The sequence below is a fragment of the Podarcis vaucheri genome (assembly GCF_965113315.1).
Source record: "Podarcis vaucheri genome assembly, chromosome: 3".
Lineage (NCBI taxonomy): Eukaryota > Metazoa > Chordata > Lepidosauria > Squamata > Lacertidae > Podarcis > Podarcis vaucheri.
In genome coordinates this window covers 94066937-94090186 of record NC_138761.1, presented here as the reverse complement: position 1 = coordinate 94090186, position 23250 = coordinate 94066937, and the positions used below count along the sequence as shown (strand labels likewise).

Here is a 23250-nt window from a genome sequence, read left to right as displayed (position 1 = left end):
TTTGTGGTTAATTTCCAGCAAGTCCATTTCAAACTGTGGTTTCTGAAGCTGGCTTGCTGGATATAGCGTTAACCGCAGTTCCTAGATCTGGATGAGATGGTTAACAAAAAGAAAGAATCCGAACTCTCCCAGCCACACAGGAGGAAGAGTGTGAGCCTAAAACTTGCTGCAGCGCGTCCACATGTTGCTAAAAGCATGCTAAACAATGGTTTACTGTGGCATGCAAATTCAGCACCAATCTTGCAAAACACCTAGGTCATTTTCAAGAGAAATATCAGGTGTGTGCAAGTACCTGGGCCATTCCGTAACATTTGTTTTCAGGCCTTTTTCCAGCCGGCTCTAGGGTTAATGCATTATTTAACTCAACTGAAAATAAAAATTACCTATTTCCTTTCATTTTTTTTAGAAAAAGCAAAGACTTGCAGCTGTCAACTTTGGCAGCTACTTTCCAAAAAGCCCCGCTATGCCAAGCTTTCAAGGCAGGCCCTTTCCGCTTTCAGGGAAAGAGATATACAAAAGCTAATATACAGTCAAATATGGCATTTAAGAAGAAAGACATCTTTTAATTATAGGGCTGAAGCACTGAACACTTAGAACCAACAGAGTGGGGGAGTAACAAACACACTCAGCTGAACAGAATGGGATCCTGGTCACGGGAATTAGAATTTCATTTCATTTGCATAGACGTGTAAATTTCTATACTGGCCACATTTACACATAACCCAAAGCTAAAGAATGGCTAATGCAAAAACGCTGCATCCCAGGAATGAGATTACTGTAGCCTCTAATTGGACTTAACAGAACCAAGTCACTGTAAAGATAAAGAGATATGAAAATGTAAAAGAGTGGCTTGCGATATCCATCTCCACTGGATTTCATGCAGATTTAACAAAGCAAACACTATTAGGACTGAGATGAAGGCAGTGGAAGCTGGTCCATTTGGCGAACTAGGGCAATGCCCCACCAAGCTGCTTTGATTCCCCCAACCCCAGCTGCCCTACCTACAACCTTGGCATGGCCTTGGCTATCCCTTGTAGAACCCAGCAGGAGGAGGGTGGGGACAATTCCAGAATTAGGTGGCCCCGCCTGTCATCTGTTCGATATCCTGCCTTCCACCCAATGGGCACCAGCCGCCCAGTGGCGTAGCGTGGGGGTGCAGCGGGGGCCGGCCGCACCGGGCACAACATCTGGGGGGGGCACTCCACTCGCAGCTCTCTGCCCCTCTCTGCTCACTCACTCTCTCTCACTGCAGTGCTGTCTGTGCGAATCCGATCTGAGCCGCCAGGTGCCAGGCGTGCAGTGCGGAGAGAGAGCAAGGGACTATCTGGGGGAGGGACAGTGCAGCGACCGCCCAGCGCAGTGCTGAGCGCGGGAGAGAACCACACCAGACCAGACCAGGCAGCAGCAAGAAGAAGCTGGCAGCGGCGGCAGGTTAGGGGGCGCAAATTACATGCCTTGCCCCGGGTGCCAACAACCCACGCTACGCCACTGCAGCCGCCATTGGACAAAACATGAAATGCTTCCGCCTAAGAGGAAAATCTGATAAAGTTTCACTGAAGACAAACAACCACGTGCATGGATTTCTGCTTTAAAGTAGTGTTCCTTCCTTTTTTTTTTCTTTTTTTACTGCAGCCATAATATGCTCTTCAGCAAAGTTACAGCTGTTAAGGGAGTCGTTTATTTGAATTTCCTGGCTTTGGTGATACTAATATGTTGACTATAGCACAGCAATATTGTAGTCTAATGCATTACAAACAAAAACAGGAAATTGCAAGGCTTTGGCTATGTGCATTTATAATGCTGGGGAAGGCCATTATTTTCCAGACGGATTACCTCTTAAATTCAAATGGCAATGATTCTCACAATAAACCAAGACTTCCAACTGTCTAATTTTAAAGGAAAATTGAAAAAAGAATCTCTCCTGTCTATGCAGCTAAACATTATACACCAATTTTGCCAGCAGATAGACAGACAGACAGACAGACACAGATAGACTATCATCTAACAAAACAAAGTTTAAATTCTCATGGCAAAATGTTTCAACTTCCGCCTTCATTAATTGTTCTGATAAAAAAGAAGCCGTTCCCGTGGTGACAGGTACAGAGTTTTGAGGATAGAGGCTCAAAGTTATATATCCACCGCCTCAGAAAAGGCGCCATTTTTATCATAGCAACTGAAGGCGGAAGCCAAATCATTCTGCTATAATAATTTAAAATTTCTGTTTTGTTAGTCATGGTAATAAATTTATGCTTTCAGTGATCAGCTGCATCCCACCAAGATTGAAAACAAACTTGTCCAAAATTGATGCTTTCATTATTCTGTCTCCCCGTGTCTGTGTGCGTTTAAAGGAGGGAAGGGAGAAGGGAGAAGAGGGAGGGCAAGATAAAGAGTTTTAGGGGGAAGGAAGGAAGGAAGATCGCCATTTAGCTAGATAACAAATTCTGCCTTCTGGCAATGCCAAATAGCTCACAAATATGACTATTATCAGGATGAAAGCGAAGAGGGAGAGAAGGTGACAACAGTCTGACAGCCAAGAATATAGCTGGACGAGATGTTGCTGGAAATATAGGCTGACCCTGAACTCACATTAAGAGGAAAATACATTTTCAAAATGTTAGTGCTTCATCCACTGTCGGCCCTTTTTTTCCTGTCCTCCCACTCTCACCTTTGTGATTCTGCCGTGCTGCTCTGTATTATCAGGAAGAAACTTGTCCTCTGTCAAACCTCCTCGTAAAACACATTCTTTAAAGGTACTTTTGCCAAACTGGCGAAAACCTCCAGAAATTTTGGGCTACAACTCCCATCAGCCCCAGCCAGCAGTGGTTGGAGGTGATGAGTAGGGCTTGCTAACCTTTTTTGAACCAGTGGACACATTTCAAACTTTGCTGGTGCCACCAGTCACAAAATCGTTGGATATTTTCTCTCTCTGTATGAGAATCATTTGTTCCAGAAACAAGGAAGAAGTTTCAGGAAGCAGTAGAAGGCTGAGATTGTGTTGTCTATGCAAGGACGTTTTCTGTGGGAACTGGTTTTTGGACATGCACAGTGTGACAGGAAGTACCAATAACGGTTCTGTGAAACTTGTTGTAACTTATTGTGAGTCTCTTGCTTGCGCCTTGCTATTAGAGAAGCAGAGAGAGAGAATCTTGGACTCTTGTTGGACTCTAAGCATGCCTTGACCATGGCAGTGGTGAATGTCTGTATATATTTGCTACCAATTTGCTTTTATGCCTGTCAAGTAAACTTCTATACTTGACTGAATCTTTATGGCGTCCATGAGTGTCTATTGCCTACTGTGTGTACCTTCAACCCCAAAGACGCTTCCAAGGAAGGAGCTGCGTTGAGATATAACTCTGCAGAGTATGGCACACACGATCAGCAAAAGTGATGTCAGACCCAATCCTTCTAAATCATCCATAGAGGTTGATGGATTGATCCAACAAAAATGGCTGCAATGGCGCCTGCCATAATACAAAATGGCTGGCATGGAGAGTGCAGCCTAACATATAATCAGAGAGACAACCACCCCTAACAGCTTTATGCTTACCATAGAAAGCCAGCAATGTTCAGCTGGTCCTGACGGCAAAGGTAACACAATATTGATTACACACACATGCTGATGCTGTCTAATAACAACAGTACCAGGAAAAATATACAAGCTGGCCACATCAAACTCGCTCTCATTTCACGTAAATCATTTAGAAGGTACCTGCACACTTTACTCCATGACTTACTTTCTAGAAGGGCTGCAGTAGGATGATATACCACCCGGAAGTCCATATCATGATATCGGTTTCATAGTTTTTGAGCTAGCAATATATCGCATATCGTGATGTGTGAGCCCACGCTATACAAAAATCACAATGTGGGGAAAAACGTGAAGCCAGCCAATGCCTCTACCTATCGCCATTCTTCAATCAATCAATCAATCAATCTCAATTACGGTCCAGAGACCCAACAAATCATTACAAATCAATACACAATTCATACAGCCTACCTCCAGGTTAATCAAGCATTTTGTTTAGAATATAGGGCTCATTTGTTCTTGCAACCACCGATAAAAACTTTGCCACTGCTAACATTCTAGCATTTGTCTGGTCTTCCAGTAGGAACCTGACATAGTGAGCCTCTGATTTTCCCGGGAAAGGTACCAGCAAGGGTAGTATCAGTTCAGCCCTGGCCTGCTCATATTTTGCACAATGCAACAAAATATGATTTATGGAATCGATGTCTTGAGCACACGAGCAAACTCTGTCCTGGTAGGGAACTCCTCTCAACCTACCATCCAACACTGCAGAGGGAAAGACATTTAGTCTGGCTTTGGTGAAAAGCCTCCGGTAGTTTGGTACTGTCAGGTTTTTGATATAAGATGTTAACTTAAAGACATACCCATATTGAACTCCTACTGCCAGCGGACTACAGACTGCGTGTATCTCCATCCTTATTTCAGACATTGTGATATCGCAGTATATTGTGATGTTTAGCTAGTGATATATCACAATGTTGAAACCCAGATATCGCCCAGCATTAGGCTGGATACTGACTTTTTGTTTGGTTTTATCCAATGATTCGCAAGCAAAGGGCAGCTTTAAAACCTTCCCAGAGGAATGCCACACAGGTGTGGCTGAAATGAGGAATTGTCTAAATTCAAACGGAGGGTTTTTGTGCTGCAAGGTCCGCAAATTCTCCTCTCCCACTACAACCCCATAATAGTTCTGTAGGTCACCCTGATCCTCCAGAGAGATTTTTAGGGTGAAATGCAAAAGCTGCGGGTGTTGGGAGGAAGGAAGTGGAAACATGCAGCTGAGCAAGCTGCCTTCTGCTTGACAATATTGAATATATAGTAGGAGCACTTCACCACTACAGATCAAAGTTTGGGGGTGGCGTCATTAAAAGAAAATGCAGTAAAAGAGAGAACAAAACTGCCACCGAAGTACAAAGCCAAGCGTGTTTTATCTCTGGTGCTACTTTAAAAGCTTCCGAGGAGCAAACCACACATTCATGAGTTAGATTTTGATTAGGTTGTCTAATCGGCTTTTCACTTTTATAGGGAAAAAAGGAAATCACATTATGCGTTTCGCAAGAGTGACAAAGCCGGATGTAGCGCTGTAATCTTATTTCTCTATCCACTACGCAGCACACCAGTGCTCTCACATGTGACAATCCTGTCTGCGAGATCTAAAAATACGCTGTTAAAAAGTCCCATAAACTTACTTTAAAAGACTCCAACACAATAGAAGGAAGAAGCTATCATGGCCTGAATTAGGTAATATAAAATCTAATAAAAATCCTATAATTTAGACTAGCAAATGCCATTTTCCCCAGAAGGTTAATAATCCTTTAAAGTGTGTTACCTTTTAAAGACTTCACATTCTTTTGAGGAACTGAGCAAGGAAGTGAGTAGGGGAATAAAGGTTTGGAAGTCAGGGTTTTATTTTGAGCCATCAAATGCAATAGAATTATAACATTCTATCTACACCAGATATATCATTATGAGTGCATTCCTCTGGTTTAAGAGAGACAGACTGCTTAAGACAGTGTCTAAACTTAGAGCCAATCTAAAAAATCATTTTTGTCTTTTTCATTCATTCTGAGTTTTGCTCTCAGTTACAAAAATGTGAACTGTTGTTTTTAAGGAACTTCCCGAACTAATTTGTTAAGGCCTATTTAGAGACTCTATGGCCCCAAACAAAAAAATATCAAAATTTTCAAGGGAGCAATGGGAGGAAACTAGTGGGATTTCATAAAATAAAATAAAAAGAGGGGACATATACTTGGCAAAGAACACAGATTAAACTGTGAAAGCAGTTTTGGCTCAGCTCCTTTGTGAACAGTAGAGATGGTTGGATTTGTACCAATTCTGGACATGTTCATTCATAAGTCCACATGGGGTAAACTAGGTCCATTCACATTAAAATGCAGAAGAAATGAAGTCTTCCTCCATCCTTGCTCCCTGGTACTCTCACCTAGAGCTGTGCTCATTACTTTATTTTAACATTACAAGATAGCCAAGAATTTCTCCCCTTTTTTTTGCTTGAAGAAGCAGCAGCAGCCGCAGGCCATTCAAAGTAGTGGACGACTCTCTTCTCCAACCTATCCTCTTTCACTCCTGACCAATAGGATCTCATTGCCATTAAGCCCTGAACTGAAACCGCCCTGAGACCTCCGGGTATAGGGAGGTATAAAAACACAAATTTTTAAAAAACTAGGATGGGATGGGGTGGTGAGGTCCCCCTATTCCAAACACCAATCATATCACTGCCAAGAACAACTCGTATCACACCATGTACCTCCTTGTCCCAAGGGAAGACTTAAGAATACTCACTTTCCCAAATGCTTATAGGCTTTGCTCAACACAAGATTTTTGCCCTCCATTACAGCAAGTAGAGTGGGGTGACGTTCCCACCTTGGCTTAGCTGAACTCTTATTTACACTGCTGGTGGTTTCTGCAAAACCACTAAACAGTAATGCTTTGTTGCGGGGGGGGGGTACAAAAAAGTACACAAATCAAGATTAGGACTGAGCAGTTATCACCATTCTCAAGTGGTTCCCAAACCCATAAGAACTTCCTGGGCTCCTTTTGGAGGAAGGATGGGACAGAATACACAGCTGCCTCTTTCTCAGTGAGAAGAGTACATTTATTTTTCATACAAAAGGTCTTGGGTTCCAGGTAGGGTCAGGAAAAAGTCCTGTCTGAGAACCTTAAAACCCACCTCCAATCAACGTAGACTAAGAATGGAGAACCTGTGGTCATCTATACAGTGGTACCTCAGGTTACATACGCTTCAGGTTACAGACTCCGCTAACCCAGAAATAGTACCTCGGGTTAAGAACTTTGCTTCATGATGAGAACAGAAATCGTGTTCCGGCGGCGTGGCAGCAGCAGGAGGCCCCATTAGCTAAAGTGGTGCTTCAGGTTAAGAACAGTTTCAGGTTAAGAAAGGACCTCCGGAACAAATTAAGTACTTAACCCGAGGTACCACTATATGTTGATGACCTCCAGCTTCCATTACATCCAGCCAACATGGCCCATGATCAGAGATTATAGGAGTTGTAGTACAACAGCATCTGGGAGGCCACAGGTTATCTATCCCCAATATTGCCAATACTAAGCTAGGTGGACTAAGGCATGAGTAGGCAAACTAAGGCCCGGGGGCCGGATCCGGCCCAATCGCCTTCTAAATCCGGCCCATGGACAGTCTGGGAATCAGCATGTTTTTACATGTGTAGAATGTGTCCTTTTATTTAAAATGCATCTCTGGGTTATTTGTGGGGCACAGGAATTCGTTCACTTTTATTTATTTATTTTCAAAATATAGTCCAGCCCCCCACAAGGTCTGAGGGACAGTGGACCGACCCCCTGCTGGAAAAGTTTGCTGACCCCTGGACTAAGGGCTTGACTCAGTATCAAGCAGTTTCCTATGTTCCTGTATCATAGCCAACGGGGTGTCCTCTAGGTGTATAAAGCCTATCGTCTCTGACCATTGACCATACTGGCTGGGGATGACAGGAGTCGCAGATGAACAGCAACTGCAGGGCAGCACCACAACAGCTATCTCAGTCTGATAGATGATAGATAGATAGATAGATAGATAGATAGATAGATAGATAGATAGATAGATGATAGATAGATAGATGATAGAGATATAGGTACATAAATATATAGATACACACACATACACACACACATATACATACGCGTAACTAAAGATGTATGGGATGCATGAAGTGCTCCCAAACCTTTAAAAAAAACACAGAGCAGCCCCTGCTTGTATAGAACCATAAACACACTTAAGAGTCCCATGGTGTTTTCGGCTGCGTCTCCTGCCTTTTAGTTTAGGTTCCAGGAAATCTACCCAACATGTCATTTGCTTTCAGTGGAACACATTGTACTAGTAAAATAATTAGGCACCACCAGGTGTTGAATTTGGGACTACTGAACCAGGTCACATTGAGAGGTGACCCTTCTCATTAGAGATATCTCCCATAGTTACTGTTGTGTAGTCTGATAGTGCATTATGCTTTCGTGTCAGACTCCGCAAGCATATTAGTTCTTCGCACTAATCTACAATTAGGAGAGGTCCGTGCAATAACAAGCCTTCTTTCAACCAAACTGTGCTAATGCAACCGTAATCCCCCCCCCTTTTTTTTAAGAGAAAGGAAGTGGGAAGGGAATCACTTCGTGGAATCTGCAAGTATCACATTAGTGTTGCACCTCCAGATCATGATGGATACCAAACTGTGACAGGTGGAACAATAAGGCCAATCAGTGCATTATTCCACCAAAAGAACCCCAAAAGCAGACAAAAACTACCATCTCATAAGTCTATTGAGGAAGGGCTGTAACCTAGCAGTTGAGCACATGCTCTGCAAGCAGCAAATCCCGGTTCCTGGCATCTCCAGAAAAGTTTCAGAAAGCCCTTGAGCCCCTCTGCCAGTCTAGTCAATGCCAAATGAGATGGGCTAATGGCCTGATTTGGTCTGAATCAGACTCCTACAGCCCATTTGTCTGGTTCAGACACATACAGTGGTACCTTGGTTTAAGAGCAGCTTAGTTTATGAACAACTTGGATTAAGAACCCAGAAGTAGGTGTTTTGGTTTGTGAACTTTGCCTTGGAAGCAGAAAATGTTTTGCTTCCTGCTGAGTGTGTTCCATTTGTAAATTGAGTCCCCCGCTGCTATGGGAAAGCAGGCCTTGGTTTAAGAACACACTTCCGAAATGGATTAAGTTCATAAACCAAGGTACCACTGTACTTGGAAGGCGACAGGCTGTGCATGGTGAAGTAGGGGGCCATGCCTTGTTCCCCCAAGGAAGAAGGAGAAGAATGAACAAGTCATTTGGGTGGCGCTGCTACATCACACACTTCCATAAGAAAGGGGAGAACACCATGTCTGCTCCTTCAGCCACTCCCCGGCATAGTAGCTGAAGCAGGCCACTTTCATGGGAACATGTAGTTCTTCACACGGTGCACAATTAATTTATGCAATTCTCTTCCACAAGATATAGCCTGGAGGTGTAGAAGTACATTATGGCTACTAGTCAGAATGGCTGCAGAGAAGCCCAAGGTGCAGAGCCACAATATGACTCTGTTTGTGGCCAGTTGCTTGAAAGCAGCAAGGAATATGGCTGTTGCTTTCGTGCCCAGGCCTTCCTGGAAGCATGTGGTTCGCTACTTTGGGATGCTGGCACAGATGGACCTCTGATGCGACCCAGAAAGGCTCTTCTTTTAATAACTGAATGCATAGCTGGAAATGTTTCTGAAGGTTCTACGTCAGCAACTCAGCATGGCTAAACAAGGAAGTCCCTTTTCAGTTTAGAAATCTGCTTTCTTGATAAACTGCAACAATGGTGTAGCAGAAACTTCAGAGACGTGGGCTGTTCCTTCACAAACCCCCTCCTTAAATTTCTAGACCACCTGCCCAACAGTCCTAGGCTGCCTGTGCGTTTTCATCCTTCACAGAACTCCCAATGAACCATCAAAGAATTTTCACCTTCCATTTAAAGAAGGCAGAAACTCTTGTGGGGGAAATGATCTCAGAAAAAGAAACATTTCTAAATTGTTGCTATAATATGGTTTGAAACGCAGAAATAACTCTAAATAATTAGTTTGGATGGGGGAAGGATTGCTTGTTGCCATAACAGTCTTGCCTCTGGTGGGATCTTTGCCAATATCAAGCCAACTTTAATTAGAGACGCAGTCAAAGAGCTCTTGCCTTCCTTGGCTCCGTTTCAACCAATTCAAGCATGTTAAGCCTGCTCAACACTTCAAATCCTTCAGCATAATGCATGAAATGCTTTCACAGCACTGGATAACCTTTAAGGGCATAGCCATCCCTTGACTGGCAGGTGTTTTAATCCATCCTAGGGTGGCTGACTCTTGAATCAGCTACTGCAGCTATTATGAAAACCTCTGCCTGGTGATTTCCACTTATCAAACCTATGTTTGCATGCGTTTTTCGCCTAGTCAGTTGACAACCCTTACTCACTTTCCCTGGGATTGACCCACTGACCCCCCCAAAAATGCAAATTAAAGACAGGTGCTTATGTAACACATAATTTAGGGCTTGTTTTGATAAAAGGCCCTCATCTTAGAAGACAAGCTTCCCAGTCTATGCTCTGTCACACTCATCTGAGGATGAGGAGTGGAAAAGGAAAGGGCAGTTTTTTTCTTTCGCATCCCTGAACGGCACCCACCTTCTGACAGGTGACTGCTGTTTCTCATTATGGCCTGGCCATAAATACTTCCAGGTCAGACCTTTGCCTGAGCTACAGTCAGACACTGACCTTTTTGTGTAGCTCCAAACAGGAGACTTCAACCTCCCTGGGACGATCAGTGCATTTGCAAACTGGATCAGTCACTGTGGCACCACACATAGCACAAAAAAGGCCTTTGTAGACTCATAGGTAGCTGTGGCACAAAGCAGAAAGTACTATAATTCAGCTTCAATACAAAAGCTGCCAAGGTTGGAAGGGTGTTTTTTTATCTAAAAGATGCAAAACTACAAGAGGACTTCACATTTGCCTCATAACCATTTTTAAAAGGATAAGAATATCACATTTAGTGATAAGGCAGAAATCTTTGCAATCTATTCAGTTCTGATTCTCACACTTCCAGCAATGTGTGTCAAGTCTACTACTATTAACTAATATGTCGAACAGGAAACAGCTTCAGATAAAAAGATAGGGTAATTATAGATCATTTCATGGAAGGAATTCTGTAAATTCTTGAGTTACCTGGGAGTAAGCCGCAATGAACTCGACAGTGGCTGAACTTATGAATACACAATAACCTTAACTTCTGAGGATAGCATTTTGCTATAAATATTGCAAAGGAGTATTTCAGACTGTACAGTGGTACCTCGGGTTAAGAACTTAATTCGTTCTGGAGGTCTGTTCTTAACCTAAAACTGTTCTTAACCTGAAGCACCACTTTAGCTAATGGGGCCTCCTGCTGCCGCCCCACCGCCGGAGCACAATTTCTGTTCTCATCCTGAAGCAAAGTTCTTAACCCGAGGTACTATTTCTGGGTTAGCGGAGTCTGTAACCTGAAGCATATGTCACCTGAAGTGCATGTAACCTGAGGTACCACTGTATGTTATTAAGAGAAGGGGTTGAGGGAAGGAGCATGAAGTCTTGAGACTGCTGTCCAATTCTGTGAGATAGCAACAAACAGAGCATGTTTGGCTGAAAATATATTCATTGGGTTTCCCTCTTTCTTCTCAGCTGCATATGCAGCTTTTAGTATAACTTTTAAAATAAGGAATACTAATTGTTGTTTTCAATATTAAATAAATAAAGGTGCAGCTTTGCATTGATATTCAGCACATACGCACTTACCAAGCTTCAGGTAGCAAAAAGGAATATTCATGTGGAGAGGTGGTCTCTGGAAAATTAGAGAGAATTGCCAGCCGATGCGGAAGGAGGTCTGACCCATGGTATGTGAACAAAATCTCCAGGGCTCTTACATTGCTTTCCTGCACCAATAATTCAGTTTTAATATTCATGAGACAGCTTATGGACCAGTCTGTTTAAGAAGTATCCACACACACACACACACACACACACACACACCTCAAATTATGGGAGATGGCATAATTCTCATATAAAAAACCCACAGGCCAGAGTATTAGCTATCCATTCCCTTCTGCCCTGATCATTTTCTTGCGCTGTTCAGAAACTAAACATATTTCATGAATGCTCTGAAAGAAAAAATATATGCCATTGGTTGTTTTATTGGACTAAGGACACAGCTACCATATAGTGGGTGAGGACAGGAAATTTACCAATGTCGAGGGAGGAGGCATTGCTTTTTTGGGGAGGGGGGGATTACAGGAGAAGACAGCAACCGAGTGGACTGAGTGGGAAATCTAGGACAGATGAAAAGAAAACAAACAGCTGGGACAGGGGCAGCCAGACTGCCAGAATGAGGGGGAAGCAGGAGTAGGGTAAATACAAAAGGGACTCTTAATTTTTTTTACTCCCAAAGGCAAGAAGAGACGACTGGATAAATGAAGATAAAGAAGGAAACAGAAGAAAACACCAATGAAGCGTTCAAAGAAAAAAACCAGAGAGCAGCTACTCCATCTCGGACAAGGACAGGAAATGGACTGTGGCCAATAGCAATGAAGCAACCGCTACTTCTTCAGTTTTGGTGAATTCCCTTTCCTCAGCCACTTGATGACAGATGTCTCCCACTTGGTTCCCTCGCTGCAAGAAGCCAAGTTACAGGGAACCAGGTGGAGGGCCTTCCCGGTAGTGGCACCCACCCTGTGGAACGCCCTCCCACCAGATGTCAAAGAGAAAAACAACTACTAGACTTTTAGAAGACATCTGAAGGCAGCCCTGTTTAGGGAAGCTTTTAATGTTTCATAGACTATTGTATTTTAATATTCTGTTGGAAACCGCCCAGAGTGTCTGGGGAAACCCAGCCAGATGAGTGGGGTATAAATAATAATAATAATAATAATAATAATAATAATAATAATAATAATAATAATATGGCCTTTCATCCAATGAATATATCCATTGGGCAGGGGGCAGGGGGAATAATCCCAATCCTTGCTCCAACGTGTTGTGTTCCGAGTCAGTCCTACTGCATCAGTTGATGGCACTGGGCCCAACAGCTGGACACAATAACTATGCCAGTTCCATGCTAGTGTAGCCTGAGCTGGCTTTTTCCAGCCCCCACCCACAGCAGCAGGGCTGCGGATAGCTCTACTTGGTGCCCAGCTAAGACCAGATTGCTTTGCCCATTACCTAAAGAGTCTCATATATTAGCACAGGCGACAGGTATGGGTGCAAATGGCCTCACTGACAACTCTCCCATATTTCTTCAGACATGACATCTGTTGCCTGGGATAAAACCCTGGGAAAAGTAACCCAAAAAGGCCCTATAATTCCCTCTCATCAGAGATAAACTACAAATACCTCTATTAATTACGGTGTGTCCTAAATGCAACCCATTTTTTTCTATTGTATAAATAGAAAGGCAAGTCACATCTCAAAATTTTCCTTTATGCAAAATACTTTATGAGCAAGCTGTGAAATAATTTATACCCGAGCATATGTTCTTGCAGAAAGAACAATATTCTGATTCCGGAACTTCTTGAAGAACTCTGCATCATATCTCTGTTCGGCAACGTGTGGCCCACCAAGAATTTCCTGAAGGAAAAATCATCGGAAACATTTTACAAGGCTGATTGGTTCCTCAACAGAACACGACACAGTGAACTTCCCGAAACTTTGTTGGCACATGTGGTCCTTTGGAAAGCGAGAAAGATTTACTAGAAACAGGAGGGGAACACTGGGCTTGGGTTGGAGGAGAGCTCCAGGCTCCCATTATATGCCCCTACCCTCTGCTGGTTATCTGCGATTTTAACAACCCAAAGGTTGACTGTCCTGCTGCACTCTTAAGCAATGATGCAGTGGTCTGCACAACTGGGTGCATATTTGCACTACAGCTTTCACACACATGCAATGCGCTAAAAACATAAGGACAGGTTTTAAATACCAGGGCCTTAAGTATAGTTTGCTAGGAGAAAGAAGACAGAATGGGGAGTAGAGAGAGAGAGACAGAATGTGCTGCAATGCAAATTAAGCAACATAACGTATGAGAAGAACATGTTGGCGTGCAATAATGGTCTTGCTTGCCTCGTTATTTATAACCACTGAAAATCAGAGCTGAAAGCTAAACTATCAGAGTGAAAGGTCCTGAAGGCGCTATATAGTGAGTTGTACATAACAAATGCAATCCACAATTTTCCAAACCTCGTATGTTGCTAGCCGATCCAAATACGTTAGCAGTTTCAATCTGCTCCGGCAAAGTTCTTTTTGTTCCAATGTTAACCTGTTTTAAAAGGGGGGGGGAGAGAGAGAGAGAAAGGCAATATATAAAGAAATACAGAATCGGCAGCGCTGAGTATTTGGGGTTGGTTTTTTTGGGGGGGTGTACAATGCTGGCCACATGACCCGGAAGCTGTACGCCGGCTCCCTAGGCCAATAAAGCGAGATGAGTGTCGCGACCCCCGAGTCGGCCATGACTGGACCTAATGGTCAGGGGTCCCTTTACCTTTTTTACGGTTTTATACAAGCAAACCTCTACTTGTAAAAAAAAAAAACCTTGATCATTTACTGTGGCAGCACCTACAATTTGAAACTCTGCCTTTTGCTGTCGAGCAGGTACTTCCACTGTACTCTTTTTGGTGCCTGGTAAAAACATAATTGTTTGGCCAAATTTGTGAATTTTAATTTTAACTTTTCGTATCCTTTGATGCATTGCACATTTTTCCTGATCTTACTGTTTCATCTCTTTGTAAATTGCTTTGAGGTTTTTCACCATCAAGCGATGGATAAATTTTATGATTGAATGTACATACAATGCATTCAGATTCAATTGGTTCAGAGATGCCCTCAAAGGCATAAGCAGGAATGCACACAGAGTTGTGTATTCATATGTCAGTATCGTCTGTCTGCATTGCCATGAATTGCCAATGGATGTGAATTCAGACACTCATCTGAATCTAGAGCAACCATCTGCAATGAGGGCTGGATCAGGCCCCTTGCCTGCATGCAATTAGAGCTGCATAGTGGAATCCTTCTCCATTTTTAAAATCTGAATGGGAAATTCAGAAAGATGAGCTATTTTCAAAATACACTGCCAATTAAAAATGTATAGCTTGATCCAATTAGAAGTGAAATGTATTTTAAAATATCCTCTCTTTGGGGGGGGGGGATTTTTGCATATATTTCTAGAAATATAGCAAGAGGACACCCAGCCTGACATTTACTTGGAGAAGTTTACTGATTGAAGAAGTTCTTGATGCTTCATGGCTTCTCGCTCCTTCCTATTCTCTGCTTCTTCCTCAGGAGTTAAAAACTCTTCAAAAAGCAGTTCATCAATGTCCACATCACCTGGCAAGATAAACCTAGGAGGAGAACGAAAATCAATGAATGGGGAACTGGTTATTTGATCAAGAAAAGTTTGGGGTTTTTTAAAGAGCTTTCTATCTTCTAGATTACAATTGATTTTTTTATATATATATATAAAAATAATAATCCTGAAATAGCACCCAACTAAAAAAAGGACAGCTCTCACAAGTCAAAATGTACAGGTCTCCCTTCAAAACAAGCAGGCAAAAGGAAACATCTACAAATATGAAACATCCCCCCCAAAAAGTATGAAAGGAAAAAAAGAATTTGTGGCGTTTGTGAATGGGAACTTAGCTATGACAGTCAGGCCTGCTCCCTTAGCGATTCTGTTCCCAATCTTATCAGATCTAAGAAGATTTAGAGATGCTGGGAGGGGCTCGTGTATGCACCGTAAAATAACTAGTATGACCTTCTCTCATCATTAAGACTTGACCCGTGGCACATGGATCAAGAGTAGCCAGATTCAGTTTAAAAGCTCCATGAAGTCCCTGTGGCATTTACTTAGATTCCAAAGAGAGTGTCCCTATGGAATTTTTCACACTTAGAATGGTACTTCTGGGAGGGGGGGGTGGAATTGCTTTGCATTCATCCAACTTTTCCCCCAACCTATCCATTTACTAATTTGGAAGTTTACAGGTTTGTAAAGAAACAGACAGACAGACATACATGCCAACCTTGTTTTCACAGGAGATTCTGGCATGCAAAAAAGGAAAAAGTTTCGTTTAATTGATTTTATAATGAATGATTTTAGAGTGTTCTGTTGTGTTCTACTGTTGTACTGTTTTATTGTTGTTAGCCGCCCTGAGCCCGGCTTCGGCTGGGGAGGGCGGGATATGAATAAAATAATAATTATTACTATTACTATTATTATTATTATTATTATTATTATTATTATTATTATTATTATTATATTGATCCATCACAGTTTATCGTTTAATAAAACAATAATTTAATAAACAATAAACAACCATTGTTACGCTCTTTGCTGAATCTGGTTAGCGACCCAGGTGAGCAGAGCTGACCATCTGCTTCCACAAACCTGCCGCCATCTTCTCCTTTCCCGATGGCTATGAGCGCCTCCAGGTCTGTTCCTTTTAAGCCGTATTGCAACAACTCTTTAGCAGCATCCACATTCTCAGGAACTCTTTCCAAACACTCATGAAGGACCCAAGAACGCTTATTGATTTTGCTCTGACGCCACCAAAAACAAAAAAAACCGAGGGGGGGGGAGACACAAATGATTCATTAGCGTAGACTGATAGCAAGGGTGTATACGATCATGAGAGCACATTGAATAAGGCAGCTTTCTGTGCTTAACAGATACAAACTCTTCAGTCTGTCTAGCTGAATATAATCTTCAATGACTGACAACAGCACTCTGGGTTTTCAGAGAGGGGTCTCACCTAACCCTACACACCAGGGTTCAAAACTGGGATTTTCTACATTCGAAGTATTTGCTCTACCATTTAGCCCTTCCTGCAGATGTCTCACCAGTGTTTCCCAAACTTGGGTCTCCAGCTGTTTTCAGACTACAATTCCCATCATCCCTGACCACTGGTCTTGTTGCTAGGGATGATGGGAGTTATAGTCCAAAAACAGCTGGAGACCCACGTTTGGAAAAAGCTGTGTTACACTAACAATTAACTTTTTTTACCTCCCACTCACCCCTAATTGTGATTTGGAGATCAAATCAACTGGACTACAGAGAACACATCAGTCAACATTTATAAAGGATGATATATTATTATTATTATTATTATTATTATTATTATTATTATTATTTCTTAAATTTGTATACTGAACTTCATCTGTAGATTCCACGGCAGCTAACAACATAAAATTACAGTGGTACCTCGGGTTAAGTACTTAATTCGTTCCGGAGGTCCATTCTTAACCTGAAACTGTTCTTAACCTGAGGTACCACTTTAGCTAATGGGGCCTCCTGCTGCTGCCGCGACCCCAGAGCACAATTTCTGTTCTCATCCTGAAGCAAAGTTCTTAACCCGAGGTACTATTTCTGGGTTAGCGAAGTCTGTAACCTGAAGCATCTGTAACCCGAGGTACCACTGTACAATATAAAACCCACCAAAAAGCCATAATAAAAATAAGAATAAAAAACAAATAATCCCCCTTCCCAAAACACATTTAAAAGAACATTGGATGTCAGTCAGCCCAAGGCTTGGTTGAATAGGAACGTTTTCACCTGGCGCCTAACAGTGTCTAATGAAGGTGCCAGGCGAACCTCCCTGGGGAGAACATTTCACAAATGGGGAGCCACTGCAGAAAAGGCCCATTCTCGTGTTTCCACCCTTCAGACTTCTTGTAGAGGAGGCACATGAAGAAGGGCGAAGGCACATCAGGAGACTACCCAATGGGCATCAATGGGCATTCAATAGGTCTTTTCTGAGTATGACTAATGTTGCAAATTACAAAATAAAAATAAAAATGCTTAACCCTGTTTATTTTGCATAGTAAAGAATTGGTTGGGGTTTTTTTTCAAATCCAGTTTTAGACCCAATAAGAGAACACTGGAAATTTCACATGTTTTGTAAAAGCATGGCGGCCTACAGATGTTTTGTACTGGAACACACATGAGCCCTGAAGTCATTTGGTGGAATTCATTGCCGCGTTATTATGAACATTACACCTGCACAAGCACTGACGCTTGTCAGACGGAACAATTGTCCCTCACTCTCCATCCCCTCCACTGTCCCGGGGGAATCGCACAACCCTTCAGAGTCAATTTTGGTGTTGCGGGTTGGGGCACATGGCTGGGGGAGGGGGAAGTCCTGTTGCACAAGTGGAAGTTTCTGCTGACAAAGGCATGTTAGGTGAATCCCACCCAATGAGCATTGTAGTCCAAAACACCTGCAGTGCAGGGCATGAGCTTCAGAAAGGCTAACATAAAAACTACCTTCCCCTAAGAGAACATACCAGATAATCCTGAATAGAAGCAATGCTAACAGCCGATTTCCTCCACTGCCTCTGATAAACAAGGTCAGAATCAAGGTCGTATGTTTGAGCCAGCGATAAAGCTTCTCCGTATTCTTCATTATCAATCTACAAACAAAGCATAATGAAATCAAAGCAATCGCTGCGGGCTCCATTACAACTTTCTATAAGAAAAGCAGCATGTACAACAGGTTTAGCATTATTCAGAGAATCAGGAAGATCATTTCCCAACCCAGAATACCCTTTTGCCAGTCAAAAACAATTGTGCAGTGTCTGATCCACTAGACAATGGGTTTCATCACAATCCATATATAGCAGGTGCCCGTGACCCTTCATTTTACACAGCAGTCTCAAATCAAAGGCTGCACAATCTTAAGAGGAAGGGATTCATTTCATCCAGGAACAATATAATATGCTTCAAATGCTCAGGGGAAGAAATGTGAGATCCCCATAGCAGAAATTGTATCTTGAGGAAAAAGCATTTGCAACAAACGAGTAACACCTGCACTTTTATTGATTGGGAAGGAAAAAATGCACGAGGAACTATGCTGCTTCAGCATCATGACTAGAAAATACCTCCAGCTTTTCACTGTATGTTATTAAAGGTAAAGGTAAAGGGACCGCTGACCATTAGGTCCAGTCATGACTGAATGGGGTTGCGGCACTCATCTCGCTTTATTGGCCGAGGGAGCCGGCGTACAGCTTCCAGGTCAGGTGGCCAGCATGACCAAGCCACTTCTGGCAAACCAGAGCAGCGCACAGAAACACCGTTTACCTTCCCGCCGGAGTGGTACCTATTTATCTACTTGCACTTTGAAGTGCTTTCAAACTGCTAGGTTGGCAGGAGCAGGGACTGAGCAACGGGAGCTCACCCCGTCGTGGGGATTCGAACCGCCGACCTTCTGATCGGCAAGTCCTAGGCTTTGTGGTTTAACCCACAGCGCCACCAAGGTTCAAATCCCCACTCAGTCATGAAGCTTGCTGGCTGTCCTTGGGTCAGTCCCTGACTCTCAGCCTAACTGCCTCGCATGGATGTTGTGGTGATTAAATGAAAAACAGGAGAATCATGTGCACCACCTTAAGTTCCTTGAAGGAAAGGTGGAATATAAAATGCAATAAGCAGACAAACAACCCCAGTACTCTTCGAAATATGAATGCAATGACAAACTAATTAAGACACATCAAAATAACTCAGAAGATAGTTCTGTTTCAACCAATATTACCCAATCTTGGGTCTCCAGCTGTTTTCAGACTACAATTCCTATCATCCCTGACCCTTACTAGCTAGGGATGATGGGAGTTGTAGTCCAAAAACACCTGGAGACCCAAGTTTGGGAAACCCTGGTTTAAACCAATGCTACTGAAACATGTCTGGCTGACCTAAGACCCAAGTGCCCTGTTGTGAGAAAATTAATGATCACGTGAGAAAAGGGAGGGCAGAATGTCTCACTCTCACCTTTCTTTGGTACAGCTCCTCAGGAGTCGTAGACCTCAGGTTTACGAGGCGGTAATTCTTTATGATAGTGCGCGGACGTTTCCGCGGAGGAGCAAAGCGCTCCATTTCGGTCACAAAGTACAAGCCTTGCTTAAGGTAGCCAAAATACCGGGCCTTGGCAGACGTTTCGTCGTCCGAATCGGAGTCATCTTCTCCTTCGTCTTCATCACTGGGCCTGCTATCCAAGCGCGATCTCTTTGGAGCCAGCTTCACCTCGCACTACGAGGAAAGCAATTCTTACTAAACAGCGCAATGCATCACACTTAAGTCTGTCAGGCTTCAGCACACAGAGAGGCAATAAGCCACCACCACAATTCTCAAAGCTTCTGGGACCAAAAAGAAACCAGCTCCAGAAAATGAATTTCCTTCTCAAGCATCCAGCAGTGGCTTCATACAGAGCAAAGTTATTAGAAGGAAGGGCCATTAGCACAACCCCAGTGCTAAGTACATTCATAATGACTAGGACATCCTTAATAAATACATTTTGTAAGAATTAGTAGGGTCTCCTTGGAATGCCCTATGCCTTTGGTATTGAAAGTAAGACAAGCACTGCCATTGCATTATTTTTGGTACCAGGTTTTCATTTGTCCAGACCCATATTTTTGAATAAAATAAGAGAAATCTGTATTGTATTAGTTGGCTGAATAGTAGTTGTGTTTTCTAGTTTATTATTTCTTAGGTTATGGTTTTGTTTTGTTTTTTACTGGTTGCTTTAATAGTGTATTTATATTTTTTTATGTAAACTGCCATAGAATTCACGTTTTGGGTTAGGGCTTAAACATTCTGAAAGGAAAGAAGTTCCGTTTCTTGTTATAAATATATAGATATCACTGTATCGTCTAATCACAAGGTCACATAGGAAGCATATAATCCTGAAATATCTGAAACTGAATACAAGTTTTAAAACAAGATTATGAAGCGGAAAGATCTATCGTTACATGTAATTTAGTTGCAGCAGTATATGTGAATGAACAACAATGAAAAAGGCACATGAAGCTTTGCACTTTTGCCTCAAACCTTGCTTCAAAACTACACAGTGCCATGTATGACTATAGCTTCAGCAATGCAGGTAGCCAGACGTTGCCCAGCAGTTTTACATTCTAATGAGGGAGGGAGGGATAAAAATACAGAAAAATAGGATAACACTAAAAACAACTGAGCATAGACTACCTCAGACAAATGAACCTTCAAGCATTTGAGGGAGAGGGAGAGAGAGAATGAGAACAAGTACATTTATAAAGAGTTCATGAAGAAAAAAGCCCTGAAAGATAGGGAATAGAAGCAAGGACGAATGAGAATACTAGAACAAAATCAAATGAATAATAAGGAAAATCTAGAGAAAGCAGGTGGGCAGCAGAACACAATATAGGAGCAAGTGGCTTAGGCACAAAAGGGATGGCTAAGAGAACATCCTATACGCCAATTCAAAAGTAAGCCTCAGTGAGCTTAATGGTACCTACTCCCAGGTAAGAGAGTACAAAATTGCAACCCCCAAAAAACCCCCACAGCAATACAGTGGTACGTCGGGTTAAGTACTTAATTCGTTCCAGAGGTCCGTTCTTAACCTGAAACTGTTCTTAACCTGAAGCACCACTTTAGCTAATGGGGCCTCCTGCTGCTGCCGCGCCACCGGAGCATGATTTCTGTTCTCATCCTGAAGCAAAGTTCTTAACCTGAAGCACTATTTTTGGGTTAGCGGAGTCTGTAACCTGAAGCGTATGTAACCTGAAGCGTATGTAACCCAAGGTACCACTGTAATTAAGACATTATTTAATAAGGGAATGGAGCACGGGCAGAAAAAAAGGGAATTTAGAATTATCTGACAACTTGAAAACGAGATTTAGATCATCGTGAAAAGGATGGCACCAAGATCTTTAGTTTTAAGAGAAATAGCGGCACTGCTGATATACAAAGAAACATAAGAAACAGGAATAAAAGAACTAGAGGAGAAATAATATTTTTTTTAAAAAAAACACCTCAGTATTTGAAAGGCAGACAGCCCCGTGGAAATTACAAGATGACAAGGTAAAGGATTAACAAAAGGAGACACATCAGATGCATACAAACGTCATATGCACAGATTATGTTTAATATAAAGGGAACAAAAGTCCCGCTCAAAAACGACAACTATTCAGAAGAAGACAGGCTAGCTAATTGAAGGCATTTTTAAAATATCCACTAAGTCACTGAGTGAAAGATGTGACACTACTGACTCTTGATTTAACCCTCCAAAGCTCAGCTGGTGCTAAAAAGGAGGAATAAAAATTAAGTTGGATTTCCTCCTTAAACTGTGCTACTTCGCATTCCCAGTGTTCTCCTGATTTGAAGAGTCTATGTTCTGTGGCGTTTCATAAATTTCCTATGACGTATGCTTCATTTTTGATGTTCCAGAAGTATATAAATATTTAGGTGTTATGATAGATCTCTACTGCAAGTCCAAAGATGGGGGGGGGAGCAAATTAAACAAATTAATTTAGTCTCATTGGCTGGGGGAGAGGGCGGGAAGAGCTCCTAAAGTAGATGAGATTTATTAACTATCGATAACTTAGTGCTTGTCACTCATACCATCAGAAGTTTTGAGTTCAACAAAAAGAACCCACAATATGTAATCAGAATTAACTTTTCCATAGTTGTGTGCAGTGGCGTAGCGTGGGTTGTCAGCACCCGGGGCAAGGCAAGTAATTTGCGCCCCCTAACCAGTGGATTTGCACCCCTAACCCTAACCCCCAGATGTTGCGGCCAGTGCGGCCGGGCCCCCCTGCACCCCCCACGCTACGCCACTCTGCAGCAGTAGCTTCAAAACCCACCTTGCCAGTTCCCAAAGGGCACCATGCACAGCAAAATCCAACGCCTTTCGTTTTTCTCATTTATTTTTATTATTACTATGTATCTTTAAAAGATAAACATTCAGCGTAACAAAGAACTTAAACCGGAAGCCTTTCTTTAGCACACACACACACCCTTAGGGGGATCATCCACCACTCATTTACTCGTGAGCAAGCCCGCCAAACTTGCTGACGAAACCGAAAGCCTCTTAACCCGCTGGCGAGAGGCTTAGCCGGGCCTCGCCCGCCCACCGGCTTCCTCTCGGAGGTTTTTGGGGAGCGCAGGGCGCGGCGAGACCCGGTGGCGCGCCGGGGTGCGGAGGCTGCCCGTGCCGGCCAGGCGTCGGTGGCGGCGTCGGCGCTGCTGCAGCGGCTGCTCCTCCTGCGAGCAGTGAGTGGAGCGCAGCCGCAGCGGCGGCGGGGGGCGCGCGCGCGCTAGGGCGCAAGGCTGGCGGTGGCTGCGGGGAGCCCAGCGGAGGAAGGAACTTGTCCCTTCCCTCTGGACTCGCGCCCCCCCAGATGTTGCGCCCGGTGCGGCCGGCACCCTTGGCACCCCCCACGCTACGCCACTGGTTGTGTGCCCCTTTACTATAGATTAAATTAATTTATTTTTTGCCAGTAAATTAAACTCACCCAGCTACTTTGGAATGTCACAATAAACCATGGTTTATCCTAACAGGGATCAGCCACAGTTAGCCTTGATCTCACACACTCCCCAACTGTGCATGGCTGTGAGGAGATTGGAATGTCCTGTGTCTGTTTTTTATTAAGGGCAGTTTGCCATTTCATCGAAACCCAACAGAATGCAGTAAATCTTATATATGGCTTGTTAAGAACAAGCTAACCACAGTCAAGTTAAAGTGATCGTTTGTCAGTTTAACAAGTTAACAAATGATCCTTGTAGTTCCATCACAGACACTTTGTTTGTCCCTTTTCATGAGCTGGAAAACATCAGACTAACTACAGTTTCCTGTTGAGTCTTAATTGTGAAATTATGATTTACATCCTCAGAATAAGCCAGGGTGTTAAGCCAACTTCAAAGCATGGC

General features: G+C 43.0%; 1 protein-coding gene across 1 annotated transcript in view; it reads right to left on the bottom strand.

Annotated features, from left to right (window-relative positions):
• The window catches only part of NBAS (NBAS subunit of NRZ tethering complex), a 199559-nt gene that overhangs the window by 137743 nt on the left and 38566 nt on the right, over window positions 1-23250 (bottom strand). The window contains exons 15-21 of the mRNA XM_082218421.1: window positions 19339-19596; window positions 17865-17990; window positions 15970-16121; window positions 14789-14926; window positions 13770-13848; window positions 13059-13163; window positions 11340-11476 (exon numbers count right to left, since the gene is read on the bottom strand). Of these exons, the coding sequence (XP_082074547.1) occupies window positions 11340-11476; window positions 13059-13163; window positions 13770-13848; window positions 14789-14926; window positions 15970-16121; window positions 17865-17990; window positions 19339-19596 (995 nt within the window). The remainder of the gene's footprint in view (window positions 1-11339; window positions 11477-13058; window positions 13164-13769; window positions 13849-14788; window positions 14927-15969; window positions 16122-17864; window positions 17991-19338; window positions 19597-23250) is intronic.